The sequence below is a fragment of the Bidens hawaiensis genome, unplaced genomic scaffold, assembly GCF_021521415.1.
Source record: "Bidens hawaiensis isolate Kalapana, Puna unplaced genomic scaffold, B.hawaiensis_p1.1 tig00004795_1, whole genome shotgun sequence".
Lineage (NCBI taxonomy): Eukaryota > Viridiplantae > Streptophyta > Magnoliopsida > Asterales > Asteraceae > Bidens > Bidens hawaiensis.
In genome coordinates this window covers 1,517,218-1,538,940 of record NW_027491299.1, presented here as the reverse complement: position 1 = coordinate 1,538,940, position 21,723 = coordinate 1,517,218, and the positions used below count along the sequence as shown (strand labels likewise).

At 33.4% G+C, this 21,723-nt stretch overlaps 1 protein-coding gene across 1 annotated transcript; it reads right to left on the bottom strand.

The window, feature by feature from the left end:
• Positions 1–373: 373 nt before the first annotated feature.
• Positions 374–7,694, bottom strand: LOC143628105 (protein LIKE EARLY STARVATION, chloroplastic-like). Its single transcript, XM_077097774.1, has 4 exons — positions 7,214–7,694; positions 5,753–6,309; positions 5,482–5,669; positions 374–753 (listed from the first exon to the last, which is right to left on the bottom strand). Exons 1-4 carry the CDS (start codon positions 7,692–7,694, stop codon positions 381–383), a joined length of 1,599 nt encoding a protein of 532 aa, XP_076953889.1. The 3' UTR covers positions 374–380.
• Between the last annotated feature and the right edge of the window lie 14,029 nt (positions 7,695–21,723).

The following is a 21,723-nucleotide window of genomic DNA, read 5'->3' as shown; positions in this document are numbered from 1 at the left end:
CTCCCCACGTTTCAAGTCACACCCAAAGTGATGTTACCCATGCGTTGACTATAAAATGGGCTGTAAAGTGATAGATATTAAATTGTATGTACTCACAATCATAACTGACTTGCGTTTTATTACATTCAAATACACACCCAAAGTCATGGCAAACCAGCATTACTTGCACACATTAATAGAAGTGTTCAAAGAAACCGAAAAATCGACTCATCATCAAATAACAAACCAACGATTTGACTTTTAGGTTGACATGCTTCTACGAAACTGATTAAACTAAACAGATCCGGTTAACGTTAGTTGCTGCATTATTTCCCGGATAATGTCATCGTGTACGTGGTTTTAACTTAACACCTTACAACATGTTAAGGATGTACAAACATTTATGACTCGGAGGGATTCTTAACCTGGCGCAAAGGGACCGAGTTTTCATAACAATGGTAGAACCCATAATGAGGAAACCTCTCATACCAAGTTTCCTGCTGAACGTGTGTGTCCCAGTGTTGACCGCAGCTGCTCTTGCCATATTTGTGGACCCAACCCGAGCCGTTGTGACCTTCACCCCAGGTCTTGTTCCATCGTTCACCATACGCACCTTCCCACCATGTTTCTCCTTGTTTCACACCATGCCCGTTTTGGTCAAAATGCTCGTCCCATTTATCGCCCCACTTTGTCCACCTGTCACCCTCTGAACGCTCAGCCCATTTGTCTGTGTACTTGATGCTGCCACCTTGCCCATCGTACTTCTCACCCCACCTGCCACATCATCAAACGGGTCTCTGTGTTAACTCATCCACAACTGTAACCGAACTGGACTTTCATGTTCATTAATTTAATAAGCAAGCAAACATGAACAAAAAATTTTGTTCATTTAGTTAAATGAACAAATATGAACGCATGCTCGTCATTCATTTATGCTCCTTATGCTCGCTAGTTTACGCTTGTTTAAGTTCGTTATTTACGTTCGTTAACATATTCATTTCAATATTTTGGCCCATTACAAGTTAGGTCCAAGACATTGTTCTTCACATTTTCTTAACAAACACAAACAAAAAACCCATTCGTTTGATAATTCGTGTTCGATTGTGGTTAAAGTTAAACGAACGAGCATAAATATGCTCCGGTCGTTTACTCATATATCGTGGGTCATTTATTTTCAGGAATGTTCCTTTACACACATTCACTTAAATTCGTTTATGTTTGTTCATTTACGTTTATTTGAGTTCGTTATTTATGCGTGTTAATATATGCAATTAACAACTTTTGACCAATTACAACTTAGTCTAGTTTAATAATTTTTCAGGCAACACATTGTTCTTCCATTGCTTTTAACTGGTTTCAGCTCAGTTACGTTCGTTCATCACTTCATCTATGTTCAATTATGTTAGTTCGTAAACCATCCTCTTATACTATAAACGAACGAACACAAACGAGCACGAACATGTTCACTTTCTTAACGAACAAACATGAACAAAAAACCCCATTCGCTTGATTGTTTTTTGGTTATATTTAAACGAACAAGCATGAACATGCTCCGTTAGAATTTGTTCGGTGCGTTTACAAGACTACATATATGTGGCAGTTTTTCAATGAAATGTGCCTTTAATAGCGTAAAATTGCTCAAAGTTGATTTGTATTTTAAATCCAGTCGCGGTTAAATTTAGTTTTAGACATTCTACACTTGACCAGTTAACCTGTTTGACCCAACAACCCATTACCCATTTAGATAAACAGGTGGGTCAATTTCATATATGAATTATAACCCTACAAACTTGAAAAATCTTATCGTACTATACTAATAAAAGAAAATGTTGAAGCTTAGGTGTCAAGCCTACATTTCTCCTAATTTCTAATCTCTCATCTCATTTATTCTAGCTATCCATGGGTCATGGGTTGAAACCATTTAGTTAATTGGGTTATAACATAATGTGGATTTTATTCATTATTAAGTTAAGTGTCATTTTCATACCTGATGTTTGACCAACTACGCAACTTTAGTACCTTTTTTAAATTTCTTGCAAATCAATACATGACATTTCCAAAATCATGCTATTTTAGTACTTTTCGTTAACCCCGTTTGTTTTTTCCTTAAGTCAGGGATAAAATGGTATTTTTTTCATTTCTCATTTACTTAACCTTGTGGTAAAAAATAAATGAGTCGAGCTATTTTTTTTTAACAAAAATAAACAAACCGACCTACTTTTTTCTAACTAAAGTACATGATCTGAACCAGTTTTTTTAACAAAAATAAACGGACCAAATTACATTTTTAACAAAAATAAACAAACCGAGGCACATTTTTTTAACAAAATAAACGAACCGTGCTACTCTAAAAAAACAAACAAACCGAACCACTTTTTTTAACAAAATTAAATGAACCCAACCACTTTTTTTACCAAAAATAAATGAACCGAGCCATTTTAAAAAAAAAAAAAAAAAGATAAACAAACCGAACTACCATTAAGTTCATATTTTCCACCATGTGTAGTACAGGGGTGAAACATAGAAAAGATACATTTCATAAGCCGTGAACTTAAAAAAATATAATTTATAAGTTTTGCTTCGTACATTAAATTAATTCATAAGTATTTTGAGAATCACAATTGAAATAACGGACCTAATTTATTTTTATCATTTGACAAATCCCGTGTCATATATACCCTTACAAAGTAGTTAAGATATCAATTATCAAATATACCCAATTTATTAAAAACAACTTAATAAATGACCATTTTGCCCTTATTTTTCTAAAACTTGAAAAATCATAGCTTTAACTTCAATTTTTTTTTATTTATCCGTTTTTATCCACAAACATTAGTTTTCTCAAACTATTATATTTAATTTATAGCTTTCTCCCTATGACATTTGTCAATTTCGGGTTATTTTATACTTGTATTCTTAATGTAAACCCGACCCGTTTTGTATCCCGAACCTTTCGATATTATCAAAATGATGAATTTTATGTTACATATTTGTTTTATAGTTGTTGGATCTAAAAAAAACACCCTTTTCGGTTCTTAAAATGCCCCGAAAAAGCTCAAAACGAACTCTAGGGACTAAAACTACCAAAATGTAGACTTGAAGGACCCATTTGTAGTTTATGTTTTCTTGGGTCTATAACCAACCCATTTTCATGCAACACCCTTTATGAAAGACCCATTCAACTTACCCTATATATACACACCCATCTTCTTCATTTGTGCTTGCTAATTTCCTCATTTTTCTCTCAAATTCTTGAATTCTAAGGTTGTTCTTCATAAGCTAATCTTTCATTTTAACTAACTTCTCAATACTTAAAGCTTGATGTTACAACATATATATAATATATACTCCTTGTTTACCTTTAGTCTTTCATTTCTCCGGTCTCGGCCGGTTGAAATGTCGGGCTAGTAAAATGGAGGACTTTGTAGTCCTTGTTTATATATTTAACAAATCTAACCATATAACTTGTTATACTTGCTTAACTTCTGCATATTTTAGTTTATTGTTCATATTTGTCAAGTTCCATGGTATTGGGTATGTGGTGACTAGCCTCGGTTTCATCCCGAGTTGAGAACCGAACCAAAAACCGAACTTTCGTTTAAAAGCTTTATTGTTAACTTTTTGAATGTAAAACTTGAGTATTATTATTTATAAGTTATTTTACAAGTTCCGTGGTAATTGGGTATGTGGTAACCATCCTCGGTGTTATTCCGAGTCAAGGACCGAACCAAAAACCGAACTAAACCGAGTTCACTCGCTTAAGACACACGAGTGTGTTTTTAGCCACCAAAACTCATATTTTTCTTCAAGATTATATTTTAAATCAATTTTTTAGTTAATTTCTAAACATACTTGGCATGTCGGTAACCAACTTGATCTTATAACAAGTTCGGACCGATAAAGTCGTATATTCGCTTAACGAACGTTAAGGTTCTTCACAATAAAACTACATACTTGGTTAAGTCTATTTTGATTTTATTGAGTTATCTCATAGCATTTATTATTTTGGGAAACTAACTTTGAGCTTGGTCAATTATCAAGTCTCGAACCGACAAACCCGAACACTCGTTTAAACCTCGTTTTGGTATTCTTATAACCAAGGGTTTTGCAATATTGCATTTTAACCCACATTATTACTTAACATAGGTTGAGTGAAAAAAAAGAAAAAAAAACTAATGAATAGAATACCGAGACCCGGTTTCGAGTAAACTTATTTTACAAAACTCGTTTCTTTAATTTCTCAAATATTTATATTTTGAATCCTAAACTTTATTTATTTACTTTATTTGTCATGTATTTTATTTTAAACCCTTCCAAGACTACCTACTAACACAAGACCCGTTTAATATAGGTCTTGCTCGTTAAACCAATCCCTCCGATTATTCACGACACTATCTTTCAAGTTACTTGTTAATGTGAGTACTTTTTCATCCCCCGTTTTCCATCTTTCGTTTTAAGGGTGGCATTGCATACTTATTCAAATTCAAATGATTTATACTTGAGTCTTAAACCACAATACTTATTGTATATGTTTACGTAAATAAATGCTCGATTTGGTGTTATATGCTTTACATGATTATGTGCAAATTCTTGAATGCTAAGGCGGGTAGCCTCTTGAATGCTAAGGCGGGTAGCCTCATCAAAGTATGATCATACGTTAATTCCGAGTATATATGGTATCCCCATATAGAAAGGTGTCGTCAATGTATTCTTATTGACGATTTCATTATTGTCGTCAATGTATTCTTATTGACGGTTTTATTATCTGAATTGTTGCTATTATTTATTGTTTTCATATACTAGTTGTGGATTTCATACTATATACTTATTGTCCAAAACTATGAAAATTGCTCACCAACCTTTGTGTTGACAAACTCTATTTTATGCAATGTTACAGGTTTGATGTTAGCTTGATTGGATTACTTGAAGAAACTTATCATCTTGGCTTTAGGATATTAGAAAATGAAAGAACAAGTTATTTGTTTATTTATCTATTTGGCATTTTGTATGAACAATTGTTGTGTTATTTATGATGATATGGATTTAAATGAGTTGTTTAAATATTGTAACTTTATAGTGTCGTTGTGCAATGAGCAATCATGTCACGCCTCGACGTTTCCGCCTTCATTGGTCGGGGTGTGACACTCCCATAGCATACATGAATTCAGTTCGATTATCTTATTCGGAAATAAATATTCAATTGTTCAATTATCTGCATATCATCAAATGTCGATCAAAATCCAAATAAACATAAGGTTTAAACAACTATAATGGAAAGGGGTAGAATGACCATTAGGTAAAAATCCATTAAAGTTGGTATGCATGATATTTTAGTTTTGCTAGGGTATATATGACAATTTTCAAGTTTGTAACGGTATTTATGAAATTAATTTATAAATATATGGGTCGTTTTCAGGTAAAGATGATGATATTAAGAGAGATAACTAATATCATTAACCACTTCATGTTCAAATAAGAAAATAAGCGACTGTAATGTAATACCTTTCATGCCAAACATGAGCATGACCCGCTTCTAGCTTTGTGGTCGGGTCAATGCTGCACCACTTATGAGCCCACTTCTCGGCTTGACCCGCACCATAATGTTCAAACCATTTTTCCTGCCACTCGTCACCTTTTCCATTCTTCCCCCATTTATCTGCAGTCTTTTCAATATGCAAACACCCGTCAATCTGCAAACAAACCATGATGAAAACAACACATAAATGTATACTATGCCGTCAACATTTGTCGAAAACAATGCATGATTCCATACCTCTGACATTGACTCTTTCCAAAACTCACGCCAAACGTTCCCAGAAGCATCGCGACCTGACTTTTCAGATCCGAGTTCCTTATAACCAAACTCATCAGCAGCTTCCCAGTATTTCTCTTCCCATTCAACGGATTTATCAGCACTAACACCCCGAGTCAACGTCCACTTGCAAACAACTCCATCTGCTCTCACTTCTGTCCCGGTTTCTTTCCACCATTTTGACCCTTCGGGATTAGCACCATGAGACGACACTGAATCAACATCAACTTCAGCAAGTGCATGAGCTGCATCTTCTGCATTTGTCGAAAACATGTCCTGTTTTTCAACCTCCATTAGTGATTGAAACGGTGGAAGAGACGGATTGTACGTTTTGCTTTCGAAAGGTAAAGATAGATGAGTTATGGAAGGTTCTAACTCCATCACAGGGTTCGATTGATTGGGATATGGTGACGTTCGTGTGCTTGATGTTGCTGAGTTGGCTTCATCGTCTGCGTTTGAATCAGAAGGTGGTATCCATGACCAGAAATTGGGACCAGGTGTTCTGATACTGGCTGATCCTGATAAAAGCAGGAATGTTATACAGTTACAAACAAACATACCTGGTATAAACTCACTCGTAGCAGTAATATAAAGTGTGACAACAACAAAACAAAAGTACTAAAAACAATAGTAGTAAAACTACATATAACACAAAATGGAGAGAAAATAAACCCTCATTGTTGTTAAAATCGGCTACCAGTCTGTATTTGGTGAGTTACAGATTAAATTTCAGCAATTTATTATTTATTCATTTATTTATTTATTTTCTTAGGTTGTAAAAATTATACTTGTTTTAAAAATTATAAATAAAATTTAATTTTAAAAAATTAGATATAAAGTTCCGATCCCAATTAACTGCCACTTAGTACTATGGGTGCAAAAGAGCCGAACGCCCATGAGCTATCGAGATCGAATCGATAAAAAGCTCGAATCAAGCCCAAGCCTCAAATAAAGCTCATTTAGTCATTAAGCCCAAGCTCAAACCTTGTATGGGAAGCTAGTTTAGGCTCGTCGAGTCATAACAAGCCGCCTTGTGTATTTTAATGTTTTACCTCCTTTGAACTTCTACTTATCAATTTCATACTGCAAAATCGAACTCGAGCCGAGCTCTGGCTCATTTAATGTCTTTCTCAAAATATATAAAAATAATTAAAAACATATATATATATATATTAATAAATAATAAACGAGCCAATCCTGATCTTGAATAAACGAATCATCAGCCGAGCTCAAGCTTTAGAAAAAGAGCTCGAAACAAGCCGACAACGTGGCTCATTTACATCCTAATCAGTATCCACCGCCTAACGAGTTCTACAACATTGTAAACCCTAAACCCTAAAACTATATTTAACATAGGACATGAATTCATAATCACAGTTCCTTTGTTAATTATCAATTTGAAAACATGAAAACAAGAATTACCCTGTTGCGAGTCCACAACACCGAAACCATCCCCATCATCATTTTCCTGATCAGCATCTTCAACCCGATTCGATTCATCCTCACTATCACTAGCATTCATCATCTTCTCCTCCTTCAAGAGCGTACTGGCAACCGCAATCGCAGCAGCCGCCCGATCAATCACCTGAATGCTTTGCACTCGATCCCTCTCCTCTTTAGGCACTTCCAAAATCCTCATAAACTCACTGCTCTTCATCTCCAAATCCTCTTTATAATCTCCATCATTTTCTTTATTCTCCGCGATCTTGTTGAACTCCATCGCCTTCCGCTCCCTGTCCATCGCATTCTTCCACATTCCGAGATACGAGTTTCCGCCATCTTGGACCCGAACGCGTCCAATGTAAAGCTGCTTACGACTTGGGAACAAGAGGGTTGCTGGTGGGTGGTGGTGGAATATTTGGCGTGGAGTGAAGGTGAAAGTGAGGTGAAATCTGGAAGCCATGGTGGTTTGGATGATCTTGGGAATGAATATGAATTTGAAGAAAGCATTTGCTTGAATTTGAAGGAAGGAAGATAAGAGGGAACAGTTAATGAATGAGTAAACATGTGTGTCCTCTGACTACAACTACAAGTGATTCTCGTGGGTAATAAACCTTTTAAAAGTTAACTAGTGTTTTAACAGGTAAGTGTTTGAGTTAGTATGTCGATGTGAATTCGATCGATTTTGGATATATATACTATTGTACCGAAATTAAAACTAAAATATTCGATGTTTATTTGGTTGGTAAACTCGGGCGGTGGTAAAACCAAACGTTTTACCCAAGCATTGAGGCGGTAACTTGACACAAATGCGATCGATTTTGGTTGTTTGTTATGGTACATGAGCTTAAAAATAGAAGAAATATAAAAACCGAGGTGGACTAATGGGTTGGCTTCGATCGGTAAACTTGGGCGTTGGTAAAACACGAGCGTTGAGGTTCCGGGCGTTGAAGTTGTGAGTCTATGCGAATTTGGTCAGTTTCCTTCACATTCGTTGCTGTATTGTAACTAAAAAATGACCATTACGGTGCCGCAAAGTGCCCCAATCGGGACTTAGCGGCACCAAACTCCTCAATTGTATATAACTAGTTTTTACCCGGTGCGTTGCACCAGGACAGTTGGGATATGTTTATATACATGTCCCATCCCGTCGCTTTCTGACTGTGCATTAATGCGGATGTGGTTGGTATGGGTTAAGTTCGTTAAGATATCGAAACTAAATTAAGAAAACAATAAGTGCGTCAACACATAAACAGTAGCGACACTCATATAACTAAAAGTTAACATATTAAAAGGTTTGGTTGGCATCAATTACGTTCGTAATGGTACTAGATTAAAAATAAAAAATAAACTCATCAAATTAACATATAAAAAATTAAAATATTTATAACGATGTTTATTCGGTCAATAAAACCTGGGCATTGGTAAAACCCGAGCATTATGATGACGAGTCTATGCGAATTCAGTCAGTATCGGTTACGTTTGTTACAGTATAAACAACATTGGTAAACCCAATCGATTAAACCAAAAAAAAATCGTCAAATTAGCATATAAAAATATATTTAAAATTACTTTTTTCGGTCAGTAAAATTAGAGAGTTGCAGTCCCCGATGTTGCGGTGGTGAGTTGGTAAAAACTGGGTGTTGGTAAAATACAAACGTTGATAGTCCCGAACGTTGCAGCGGTAAGTTGACGTAAATTTAGTTGGTTTCGATTGCATTCGTTACGTAAAAAAAAGTCAATAAAACCCAGGTGTTAGTGAAACCCGAGAATTTTTGGTCCCAGATGCTGTGGTAGTGAGTCGTCGCGAGATTAGAACTAAAGTAATTAAAAAAACATAAAAATTGATGTGGCCAACAGTGTGGTGCCACTTAGACCAATAAAAGGTCTAGCCATAGTTATTAAAAGCGTTGCTTTTTTACGCCTAGACGTTTTCTTTAGTAGAAGCGCAATTGCAACGCTTTCCATAAAAGCAGGCGCAATTTTAGGCAATTAATCGACAGTTGCTTTTTTTTATTATCTTGATTTTATTTGATTTTGTTTTTTGATTTATCATTTAACTAAGTTAAAACAACTAACCTAAAATTAATAGGTTTAACAAAATTAACTCAATATCACTATTAAATGATTGGTTTTTCAACATCACAAAGCAAGAAGCCAAGAACAAAGTTATCAAAATAATTATCAAAATAAATAATAATTTCTCTCATAACGTTAACATTAATTATTTCAAAATTGTTCTACTAAATAAATACTTACAATAAACAGTTGATCACATCAGTAACTTTCATTATTATGGTAGATTATGGAGAGTTTTTCATGAATAACAAGAGATCGATCATTTTAATACTTGCTTTGGGTGTTTAGATGATTTTGGTACTTTACGATGAGGATTATGGTTTTGAATTATTTTGGTATCTGAAAAAAGTGATATTTTCCATTACAAATTTTGTTTTTGTTTTTTTATTTAAATGCGTTTTTTTAGGCCCACGCTTTTTTTGCGCCTAGCGCCTAGGTCCTCTAAGATGCCTATGCGCCTTAAGTGTGCATAACGCATTTGATAACTATGGGTCTAGCGGCACCAAACCTTTTAATTATTCTATAATAATAATAATAATAATGGTAAAAGAATTTATTCGGTACATACCATCTTCAACATCCAGCAAGGGCGGATCTAGGTAGTCAGGTGTGGGTTTACGAGAACATACCAAGTTTCGAATTTTATATAGAACCCCAATATAAAATATGAGAGTGAAGTCATGTATATAAATTGTCACTAAGATAAGAAAGAGAGATAGGCTGGCCTTTCTAAAAGAACGTTTTGCTCATTATTTTGATAAAGCAAAGATGATCTTTAGTAAAATCTCAATCTTGGTATAGTGAACCGACCTGAACCGTCGAAATGACTCGTAACGTCAAACTAACCCGAAGTCCCAAGCAATGTACCCATTGGAAAAATTCCTGGATCAGCCACTGAATTTCATTCATACCCAGTAGTATCACACTAATGGATGGCGAAACTATTAATAGACTTTGGGGAGGATGTGATGTAGGCAAACCTCACCTCTACCTCAAAGAATAAAGATGCTACTTTCAACGAGACCCTCAACTCCAGAGAAAACTCGCATGTAAAGCAAAGTACCAATAATATATTATGATATTGTGCTAATGATAGATTCAATACTACATAACTAGATAGCTATCATTAACATAGAGTGTTAAGAAAGCGTAAGTTGTAACATCAAGGAAAAAAAACCATATTTATTTTGAACCAAATATGTCAACTTTAAAAGTTGAAGGATTAAAAATATTCTTAAAATAAGTCATGGGAAAAATGAGATAAGAAATATAAGGCATCTTTATGTTAAAGAAAGAAAGAAAATCCATCCCACAGGGAAAGATAGAAGAAAATGGAAGCATTCCACATGGGTATAAATAAGGAAGAGAACTTTCATCCCACATGAAAACAAGTAAATAAATGGAAGCTCTTTATAAGGAAGAAAGTTTCCACGGAAATGTTTTAATGTGGCTAACCACGCACGGACACGGACTCGGACGACGGGCGTAATGTGGCGTTTTGATGGCGCACTTTGCACTTCGCACGCTTGCATCGCCGCATAAGGGCTTCTTTAGTATTTACGCTCGCATCGCCGCATCAGGGTCGCTTTAGTATTTTTGGAAAATGGAAGTATGATCAAGAAGTGGAAAGTTATTAAAAACAAGGTACTAAAAATAAAAATCTGGATTCTGGAACCCATCGCGCTACACGATGAGCCCAAGCTCAAGACCATAGCACTACGCGACGGTCCATGATGACGCAGCAACACGTGTCGCGTCTGCGGGACACGTGGCAGACGCTATGGCTGAGTCAGCAGCCACGCGTCAAACCCTGACATCGCGTTACGTGATGGCTTAAGACAAGGGACCATCGCGCTACCCAATTTTGGCTATAAAAGGGGATGCTCACGGCATTTCATTCCACACACATTCTCACACACACTGGTCTCGGTTTGCGTGTCGGCCTCGTAGAACGTGCCAAGCTCCGAAGCTCTGACGGTTTAAGCTGTAGTACGCGATATAGAGTAGCAGTGCCGCTCGATCAGTCTTAGCCAACTAACTCCAAATACCCGTACGAAGTAGGGGTTTTGATTAAATTATTATTTTATTATTATAATAATAGCTTAGACCATAGTCGGGGGTATAGCCTAAATCTTTATCACTGTTAAGTATAATATAACTTTTCATAAGCAAGCGTTATAGTTAATTACTGTTTCTTCATGATTAAGAAACGTAATCATTTTACATGCAAAGGGTATAGTTAAAATAGTATTTCTTAATGATTAAGAAATATAATATTCATTCACACAGATTATAGTTGAAGTAATGTTTCTTCTTGAAGAAGAAACATGGTATAAATGTTTGTTCCTGAAGAAGAAACCTGATATATAATTAATAAATAAACAAAGGGACTAAAGGTCCACATGTTTTGTACAAACAAATGATTTATCAAGGTTACAGCTATACAAAATAGACTACGGGATCTAAAGCTTGATCGCAGATCTAGATATTTATACAAATGTTATACTTGTACTATAGGTCCGAGGTAACAGTCAATCAATCAATCAAAAAGCTGAAAACAGAAACATGAATCAGTTACAGAAACTGATTTACAGACAAGGGTCAGTAATCAAACTGATCAATATACAGGAATCAGTGTCAGAAACCGATTACAATCATATAAGGTAAATACGCTCTAAACTTTTACAACTCTTTTAGAGTCTGAACTGTTTACATAGGATTTACGAATCCTTAAAACTTTGTGTTGCAATAATAAGAAACGGGCATACTCAGATTAAGAGTATACATGTGTCTGGATCCATACATACATGGTAACTCGGAGTTCCCCGAGGCCATGCATATCATCTAACATGCCTCTGGAAGTCTACGGACTGTTCAGAGAAATGATATTGTGTATATAATTAATTGTCCGTGTACTTATGGTAATTTTAACCCAATTGAGTTGAGTGTCTAATGAGTATTGTCATAAAGGTATTATTATTGTCTATGCAATGGTATTATTGAGTCAACGTCATTTACCGGCTGTGTGCTGACGTATTTTTCTCCCACATTTCAGGGAACTGTAAAGAATAGAACTGACAGGCAAGACTTATAGAAGATTGGAGACATGGTCATTAGAGGTGATATGATATTCAGATATTTTATTCAGAATATTATAAAGAATGATATTTTCAAAAGATATGTATTTGAATTATCAAACGGGTATTCAACTCCCGAGATTTCAATATAATAATATTTTATCTGAAAAGACTTCCGCTGATATTTTATTATACAATATCCAAACGGGTATTCTAACCTAACATTTTATAAATTAATAATATATTTTAAAGACTTCCGCTAAAACAAACCCGCAACTCTGATATATTTTCAAACCAGATACCAACTAATGGGTATCGCACCTAGGCCCTAAGTCGGGGTGTGACATAAGTATATAATGATTACAACATCATAAAAGAACAGATAGATACAATTGCAAGAAAACACAACATGCAAAGTCGACCAATGTGTACTCTCCCCTATAGATCATTAATCATAGTCCTACGTCTTCATAAACTCCTATCCTCGACAAAGTCCTTAAAGAGGTGTAAATCTAACAAATCCCACTTACCCGTCTCTTTATTGTAATTGCGTCATTTTGTGAAATCATTATATTGTGTTTACAATATATATATATATATACTAGCTTTAGAAACCTTTGTATTATACGGTATAAGTTAATGTATAAATTACAATGAATAATTTAATACAAATAAAATAAAAGATAATTAAGTCTCTTTATATTATGTAAAAAATGTATTACAAATATAGTCGCTTTATATCATCAAATGCATTTGAATTTAGAATCGAGAATGGGTTGTTCTACCATCGATATACAACAATAAAGCAATGTCACTGAAAACAACATTTAAAACAATAACACCTTTAGATCTGAAATATATAGTTAAAGTCTTTCACAAAAATGTTTTTCACTCTATACCTTAAAAACTAAACCATAAACCAAAAAAGACATTAGATTTTTCTTTTTAAACAGCTTTCATGATGTCTCTTATACTAAATATAAAAAATAAAAAATTTGTTTATGATTTTAAGACTTATTAAACATTGAATATGTGTAAAAAATAAACAAAATTATTATAAAGATTTTTCAAAAATTAAATGTTAGTGTACTCTTTAAAAATAAACTCTTTTATATGCATTTTAATTTTAAAGAAAATATCTTTATAACACGTAATTATTATATATATTAATATTTTTTTTATATTAAGTATGTTTACAATATAATTTATAGCACTAATAATTCAATCAATGAAGATTGACCGATTAATATGGTATGTTGAATTTATATTAATACTATATTTAGAAACAAGATGTATTTTTTTTTCTTTTCCATCAATAAAAGAGGAGTGATTTGGGCAGGAATTTGATAGTGAGAATTAACCTCAAAATGCCATTTGTCCAGAATTATTTTCTTTTATTACTATAGGTATATATACTAGCAGGAAACCCGCGCGATACAGCGGCACGACAACTTACAACGCAATACTCGTTTTCTATTAGGTTATCATTCCTCTCTTGATATTTTGTATAATACTCATGTTTTATTCTCGTACAACTGTAGGATTATATGCAGTTAAATGGTAGCCAGTGAATAGGGAAATCTTGAACTAAACATTAAAGAATTTCTTAGCTTTGAGAGTTTGGACAGAATTCCTTCACAAGTTATCCAAACAAGGAATCATCTCTTTTTCATTTCATTGGTTCTATCATATTCTGTGATTTTTCCTGTTGGAAACTTTTACAGTTAGAAGTTGGAATGCGAAAATATTGGAAAATGTAAATAATCGAAAACTTACCATCACTGGTTAGAACCATGGTGCAATCTGTGATGGGTTGGCATGCGGTGAGCCACTGTGACAACAATGCAATCAGCAACCTTGGATCTGATGGTTTCTTGTAACATTGTGTCCGTAGCATTGTCAACTGATGTGGTTGGTTCATCCAGCACCAAAATCTTGCTTCGCCTTAACGAAGCACACCCCAAGCAAAACAACTGACTTTGCCCCATGCTCCTGTGTGATGAAGCAACAAAAAGTCAACTGTCTTTCAAGTCTCTCTGGCCTTATTCACATACAAACAAAAAGTCAACATAGTCAAAATGTTCAAACCGGTTACATCAACATTCAAAAGAGCAACTTAATCTAATGTACAAAAAGCAGTTGTGTTAAATTGGTGGGTGCGTGCCCTTCTTCTTACTTTTTGGCTTTGATGAAGTGTTGAGGTAATATATATGGTGGAACCGTATCATGCGCATTCTGCTCAACCCCGCCCAGGAATAATAAGAGCTCGTTTGACTTAAGTGCCAATTATAATAGATCATTATACTTTTTCTGAAGTGGAATGAGCCGGTTGATCTGGACATGCAAAGATACATTATACAGTTATAAAAAATATTATTATATTAGAGTTTAGACATATATAAAGTATATATGAATATTAACCTTAGCTTCATTTTCTGATAACCATTTTTTGATGTGAAGATAATTGTGATTCAGCTTCTACAAATGCATGCAGTTGCCTTAATAGATCGCCACCACCTCTGTGTATTAACAAATTATTGTTGGGTTATAAAACTGAGAAATTTTCGTGCATTAAATGGAATTTATGAAATGTTCCTTACTTGCAAGAATAACCAGCAAGGAGACCACTTTGTTAATATATGCCACATTCTAATCTCACACTTGCGGTTCCAACTTGCTGACTGAAAGCAACCTCTGTAGCATAAGTTAATATACATAAAAAATGTGTTATTGAATACCAAAATATTATAGAAAACTACATTGAAATGGCCAAACTTAAAACAAATGAGAACCCCTGCATTACCTGATTTAAATCTGCACCAACTGCCTCAGCTAAAATACCAAAACCATCATCATAAATGATTCTCAGACTCATCCTTTAATTACCTATATAATTAAAAAATGTGGTAAAATCCTTCATAAAAATATATAAATTCTTGAATAAGAGTAACATAACAATTAGATTCTCACCATATTATGTTTATATAGTGCCATCAGTCAACCATAATGATTTCTTGTGTTCATCACGACCCATAAAACCTTCTGATGAGATCCTGCATTTGGTAACAAAATAATATTCATCTATAAAAGCTACTCCAATATTAGAAACTATAACATCTAGAATATTCATCTATAAAAGCTACTCCATATTAGAAACTATACATCTAGGCCAGTAAATGAAAAAAAAATTCAGTGAGCTGTTCGTGAACCGTTCGACATGAAGCTCGTTTAATTAAATCCACGAACACGAAAACATGTATATATAAAATAAATGTTACATGATATGTTACCTGACCACTCTCAGGGTCTAATCCAACACAGAATGTAGAAGCCTCTCTTTGAAATCGATTTAAAGCTTTTGAGAACTGAATGTCTCTAGCTCAAAAGCATATACATATAGAAATCGATTTAGTACTAAGCAGTGGAAAAAAAAACTACCATATGGACTTTAGCAATAGCAAGTTGGTCACCTATATAATAATAAAAAGACAACAGTTAGTTACAAAATAAAAAGAAATTCTATTATAATCAATAGTTGAAACTTAAATGATTAGATACCAGCAATCATCTTGACATTAGCACCAAGATTGAGAGCTCTGCATATGGTTTTAGCACTGTGATTTCTTGGTGGGTCAAACAACATCAATAACCTAACAAATTGCCATGATCCACATAGGCTATCTTTATTTTTCAAACACTTTCTATAAGTTTATCGCGATAATGTGTATATAATCATAATCAAATTGAAAAACAATAAAGGGTGTCGACAAAAATGATATAAAAAGAAGACCTGGTATGCAACAGCCAAAGAATGCAGCTCGTGTTTAGCAAATTTACCGGTTATTGCATGAACTTTTTTTTCCATATCTTCTTTGCATCCACAAAGAGTTGAGATCTCATATATGTAAAAAATGATTCAAAATCAAAAATCTGGATGATCAAAAGACATGATCATTGCACACACAATTATATATGAACCCGTCCACTGCAAAACGGACCTGCCCCAATATCGATGACTAGAATGTTTACTAATTCATAACCGGTAGGGATGTAAATAGCCCAAGCCAGTCGTGAGCTACTCGATCTTATGCCTAAAAATATGCTTGTTTTATAAACGAGCCGAGCTTTAAATCATTTAAAATGACTAAAATACCAGTTACTTTTGTTTATCTTCATAATTTTATAAGCTTAAGCTTTACAAATATAGCTCGAAACAAGCCGAGCTCAAAGAAAATTAAGCTTCAGTAATGACCGAAATATCATTTAATATACCTCTCAAAAGCAACCATTTTGACATTTACACCCCAGTAATAATCATGGATCATTTATTTATACAGGTTTAACTTTTATGGTTTGAATTCCTCACACATAAACCAAACATTATTATTGCAAGTAAAGATAGATGGATACAAAAGAAAAACTTCACACGCATACCTTAAGAAAGTAACAAAAGCAGACACTCGATGTTCAACCTGATTAAGTATCAAAGACAATGATGAAATCAACAGTAATTGTCATTTAGCTATCTAACGAGGAATCAAATTGAAGAAATAAAAAGTATTCGATAGTCTCAAGCAAATGAGCTGCATCCTTCTTCATATGATTAATCTATAGCCCCTTTTATATTTCAAAACAACACAAACAAACAAAACTCATCACAATCTGGAATAGACAGGACAGGATAGTTGTGGTGGCAGCGGTGGGTTGATAAGAGTAGAGAGAAGCGAGGAGGATTAGGGTTTGACAGCAGTAATAAACAATTTAGTTTGAATTTTGAACCCCCCCCCCCCCCCCCTTGTGTTTTGAAAGCTTTATATGGTTGTACCTTATGCTATGTATATTGTAAAACTCTTAAAAATTCAACATTTTCCATTTCTCTCTCTTATCTATATTATATATACTATATAATATATATAAACGAAACCCCTAAAACGGGTTATAATTAATAAACAATTTTATTATAAAAAACATAAGCGGGTCACGGGTCACCAAATCCAGATAGCTTTTAAACGGGTTATAACATATCATTTATTTATGAAACCCTCTCATCATCAAACCCTAAGTATATTATTAACTTTCTTACAATAAAGAAAATTAAAATCCAAAAAATAAATATTAAAAAACAAAAAATATAAAACAACCATTCTCTTAAGCCATCAGATTGCTTTATTTGTAAATGAAGGTTTCTCACGCATTTGACCCGAATTCACGGGTAACGGTCTCACCAAACCCAGATAGCTCTTAAACGGGTTATAACATCTCATTATATTAAAATTTAATCTCATAAAATATTTGATATGAAAATCCTATAAAATAAGGATATACTAAAAATTAATATCCTATTTTATTTAAAAAGAAGATATTATTTATAATTAAGAAACAATTTTATAATAAAAAATAAACGGGTAATGGATATCACCAAACCCAGATGGCTTTTAAACCGGATTATAACATATCATTTATTTGTGAAACCATTTTATCATCAAACCTCAAGTATATTAATAATTAACTTTCTTACAATAAATAAAATTAAAATCCAAATATACATATATAAATATTAAAAACGAATAATGTGAAACAACCCTCGTAATACCGGGGATAAAATCTAGTAGTAGATATATAGAGGATGGTTCAGGAGAGAAGTCAGTTTATTACGAGAAATACGAGAAGTGAATTATAACAATTGATTAAATTGATCAAAGACCTACAATCCTCCATTAGATGTGGCAGATTTGTAATTATTGGTAAATGGTTTTAATGACTTTTTAATTAGAAACGGACAGAATTGTAATTTCATTGGTATTAAATTAAGAAACTCATTTATAGTAAAAAAAAAAGGATCCCTCTCTTCACTCGTGTGTGATAGGGGTGAGCAAATTAACCGTCATAACCGCAAACCGAACCATAACTGATATAACCGAACCCATTTTAACCGGTATAACCGGTGGGTAAGTTTAATGAATTTTTGAAAACTGCCAAATGTGGGCCGATTTGGTTAATGTTAATTGCAAACCCACCATAACCGAACCGCCCCATTTATGTAACTATCAATCGAGAAACAAGGGTTTGGAAATTAGAATTAGTGCATGAGCAGAATATTTTTACACTTATTGCTGTTACAGAAAAAATTTCTCTACGCCTGCTAAGATTTAGGCCAATAATATTAGTGATATTGGTTACCATATTCATTCCAAAGATCCATAATTGTTGTTATGAATTTCCATCCAAATTGTCATTCTAATTATTTAATATGTCAATTAGATATGTATATTCCATAAATTACAATAAAAAAGAAAATATATTTGAAATCTACAATACCGTTAGCGACTATTCAGTGTCTATTTAGTGTTCACAATCATACGGAAGGATTGTTTATTTTGGTCACGGTTAACCAACCCATAACTGACTCGCTATAACCGTTTAACCGAAGCCGCCATGATAGATCGGCTATGGTTATGGTTATCTATTAACCACTATATCGGTTATGATTACGGGTTTGACCAAACACCGCCCTAAACCGACCCATGCACACCCCTAATGTGTGATATGTTTTTCTCTTCCTCTCTATTCCCAAACTCAAGAAGAAAAGCAACTTAATATATTTATAAATTGGCTATGGATTCCTATAATAGTGGTTGATTTTGGTTCCGATTCAAGATTTTTTATTTAAAGGAGATGCATCTTTGTTAAACCCTAATTTGTGTTCGAGTCGGTGTGTAGCAGGTGACTGGTTGTGAAGGTTAGTTTTATGTTCTTTAATGATTTATCTTATTTTGATTATGGGATTGAACATTCAAGTTCAACTCTATGTACAAGCATTAGAATATTAATATCGAAATCGAGATGATTCGTATAACATGTTGTTGGTTGTAAAAATATGTTTTTGGTTTGGGTTTTGTGTGTCATATTGGTGATTTCACAAAATTATATGTTAGTTTAGATTAAACAAATGTAGGAGTAACTACATCTTTAGTTGTGCAATTTCAATCTTCAGTTAATGTATTTATTTATGTATATTAGGTATAATGCAAATTATTATGATGTTTGTTTCGACTTATAAAATGTGTTGTGTGTAGGGAAATTATTATGATGTTTGTTTCGACTTATGAAATGCGTTGTGTGTAGGGAGGTAATTTTCTTCACGAAGGAAGGTCGTTCAGGCATACGAGGTTTGTTTGAAAGCTTGCAGCCAATATGAATAATAGTATCAATGTTGTAGAATGCTGATCTGTAGTGCTTCATTAGTCAGAAGAAAAGCTATGGAGTGGATCACCGTATCGGGTTTTTTTTTTCAGTTGCACGGTTATAGTAAGCTAACCTTTATTTTGTTAAATGCCAAATGTCCTTAAAAAATGTAATGCTTGAAGGGAAAAAAACCTAACACTCAAATGATAACCCTACATAGTTTAGGTTTTGTTAGTTGTAGTTGCTTTAATAAAAGTACTATCTGTTGTATGATGTTTTATGGTGATCAAACGTCTTAGTACGGGAAGATAAGACAGAGCATGTTAGTGTAGGATGTTTTATGTTTTGTGTATAATTTGTATGATTGTTTTGAAATGTGAATGTTCTGTGTATGGCAGTGTAGGGATGTGAAGTGATAATGCATAGTTTTATTGTGTTTGCATATTTTGTGTGATGCTATTGTATGACGGTGTATGCATCGTAGGATGTGTGTGTGTATGTTAAGTGTACTGTATGTAGGATGTGTATGTTTTGTAGAATGTTTAGGATGTGTATGTTAATGTTGGATCTGCGGTGTAGGATGGTATTATGTCTTTAATGTAGGATGTATAGGATGGTTTGTATAATGTACATGCATTATTTGGATGTGTATGACGATTCCGTTTTGTGCAATGTTTAAGTATTAGTTTTGTTGTGTAGGGTGACATTGAAGGGTTTGTATCAGTTTATAAAGTTTGTATTTTCTTTTATATAAGCCGCCAAATAAATATATGGGTTTTGTAAGACTCGCAGAAAAATCATTTGATGGTATTGTGGGATACGACATTAGTTGTTTGATGTTGATGTGATAGCCATCAAAGGTATGAAACATGTTAAATTATGTTATGTAATTAATCATTTTCATATAAATGTTGTTAAATTTGTCATTTTGTGTTGGTAAAAAAAATGGAAATCATAGGCAAAAAATATGACGGGACGTCAAAATAAGCGTGCAAGAAGATGATGACAAGATGTGCAAGACGCCGATGTTTATTATGTTTTGGAGAATGTTTCTGTTTTGAATATGCCTAAACAAAAAATTATACTATGTTTAAAACACTGTGTATGGCTATATAGGGAATTTTGACAAACGAGTTTTTAACAATCTTTTTTGTGTGTATGACAGTGTAGGTAGGTTTGAAAAAGTTCTAGTGAACATAATTTTTCTTTGTATGGTATTGTAATGGTATGACATAAAACAATTTTGTGTATGGTAGTATAGAGTAGTTCAGTTAATGAATTATGGTATAGTAATTGGTGTATGGCATTGTAGGGTAGTTTGACTTTGACTGCTTGAGAAAGGTTTAACAAACATAATTTGTGGTGGTGCAATACTGCCATAGGTATAGATGACAAGAGTAGTTTCTGAATGGTGTATAAGAACAACGGTTAGCAAAATATGAGAAGTGTTTGCTAACAAAATTTATGTAGGTTATCGAAAGTATGTTTTTTGATATAATGAATAATAATAATAATAATGAATAACAAATTTGCTAAAAAAATTTATGTAGGTAATCGAAAGTATGTTTTTTTGATATAATAATAATAATAATGAGTAACAAATCAAAATTAAAAAAACTGCTCTGACATGAATAATTAGAACCGTATAAATAAAAAAAATAATGTTACTGTTTTTTATATTTAATTAACAAATACATAAGTTAACAAAATTATAATGTTGTAATTTCCAAAAACATTGATATACTTACCAAATATAAAAATTATACTTTTTACGATTATATCCTTGTATTTAATTAAATAAAAAAATAAAAGAAAAAATCTGATTGGTTAGAATAACTTCTCGCACTAAGATGATTTCTCTCTTGAAACTAAAACACACACACACACACACACATATAGGGTGGAGTTATAATAAGAAGTAGAGTGTGTCTAAAAAGTGTAAGAAGTAATCTGGTGCGCTAGATTTGATGATCCGATGGTCTGGATGGAAAGTGTGTTTTTTAGGCGGTGTGTTTTTTTAATTCTTGTTTTATAACACTCTAAGGGCATATTCATCAAGTGTGTTATATTATATATGGTAACAAAATTAAAATACAACACCAAAAACACATCGTAATCTATATTACAGTGTGTTTTAAAACACAACACCAA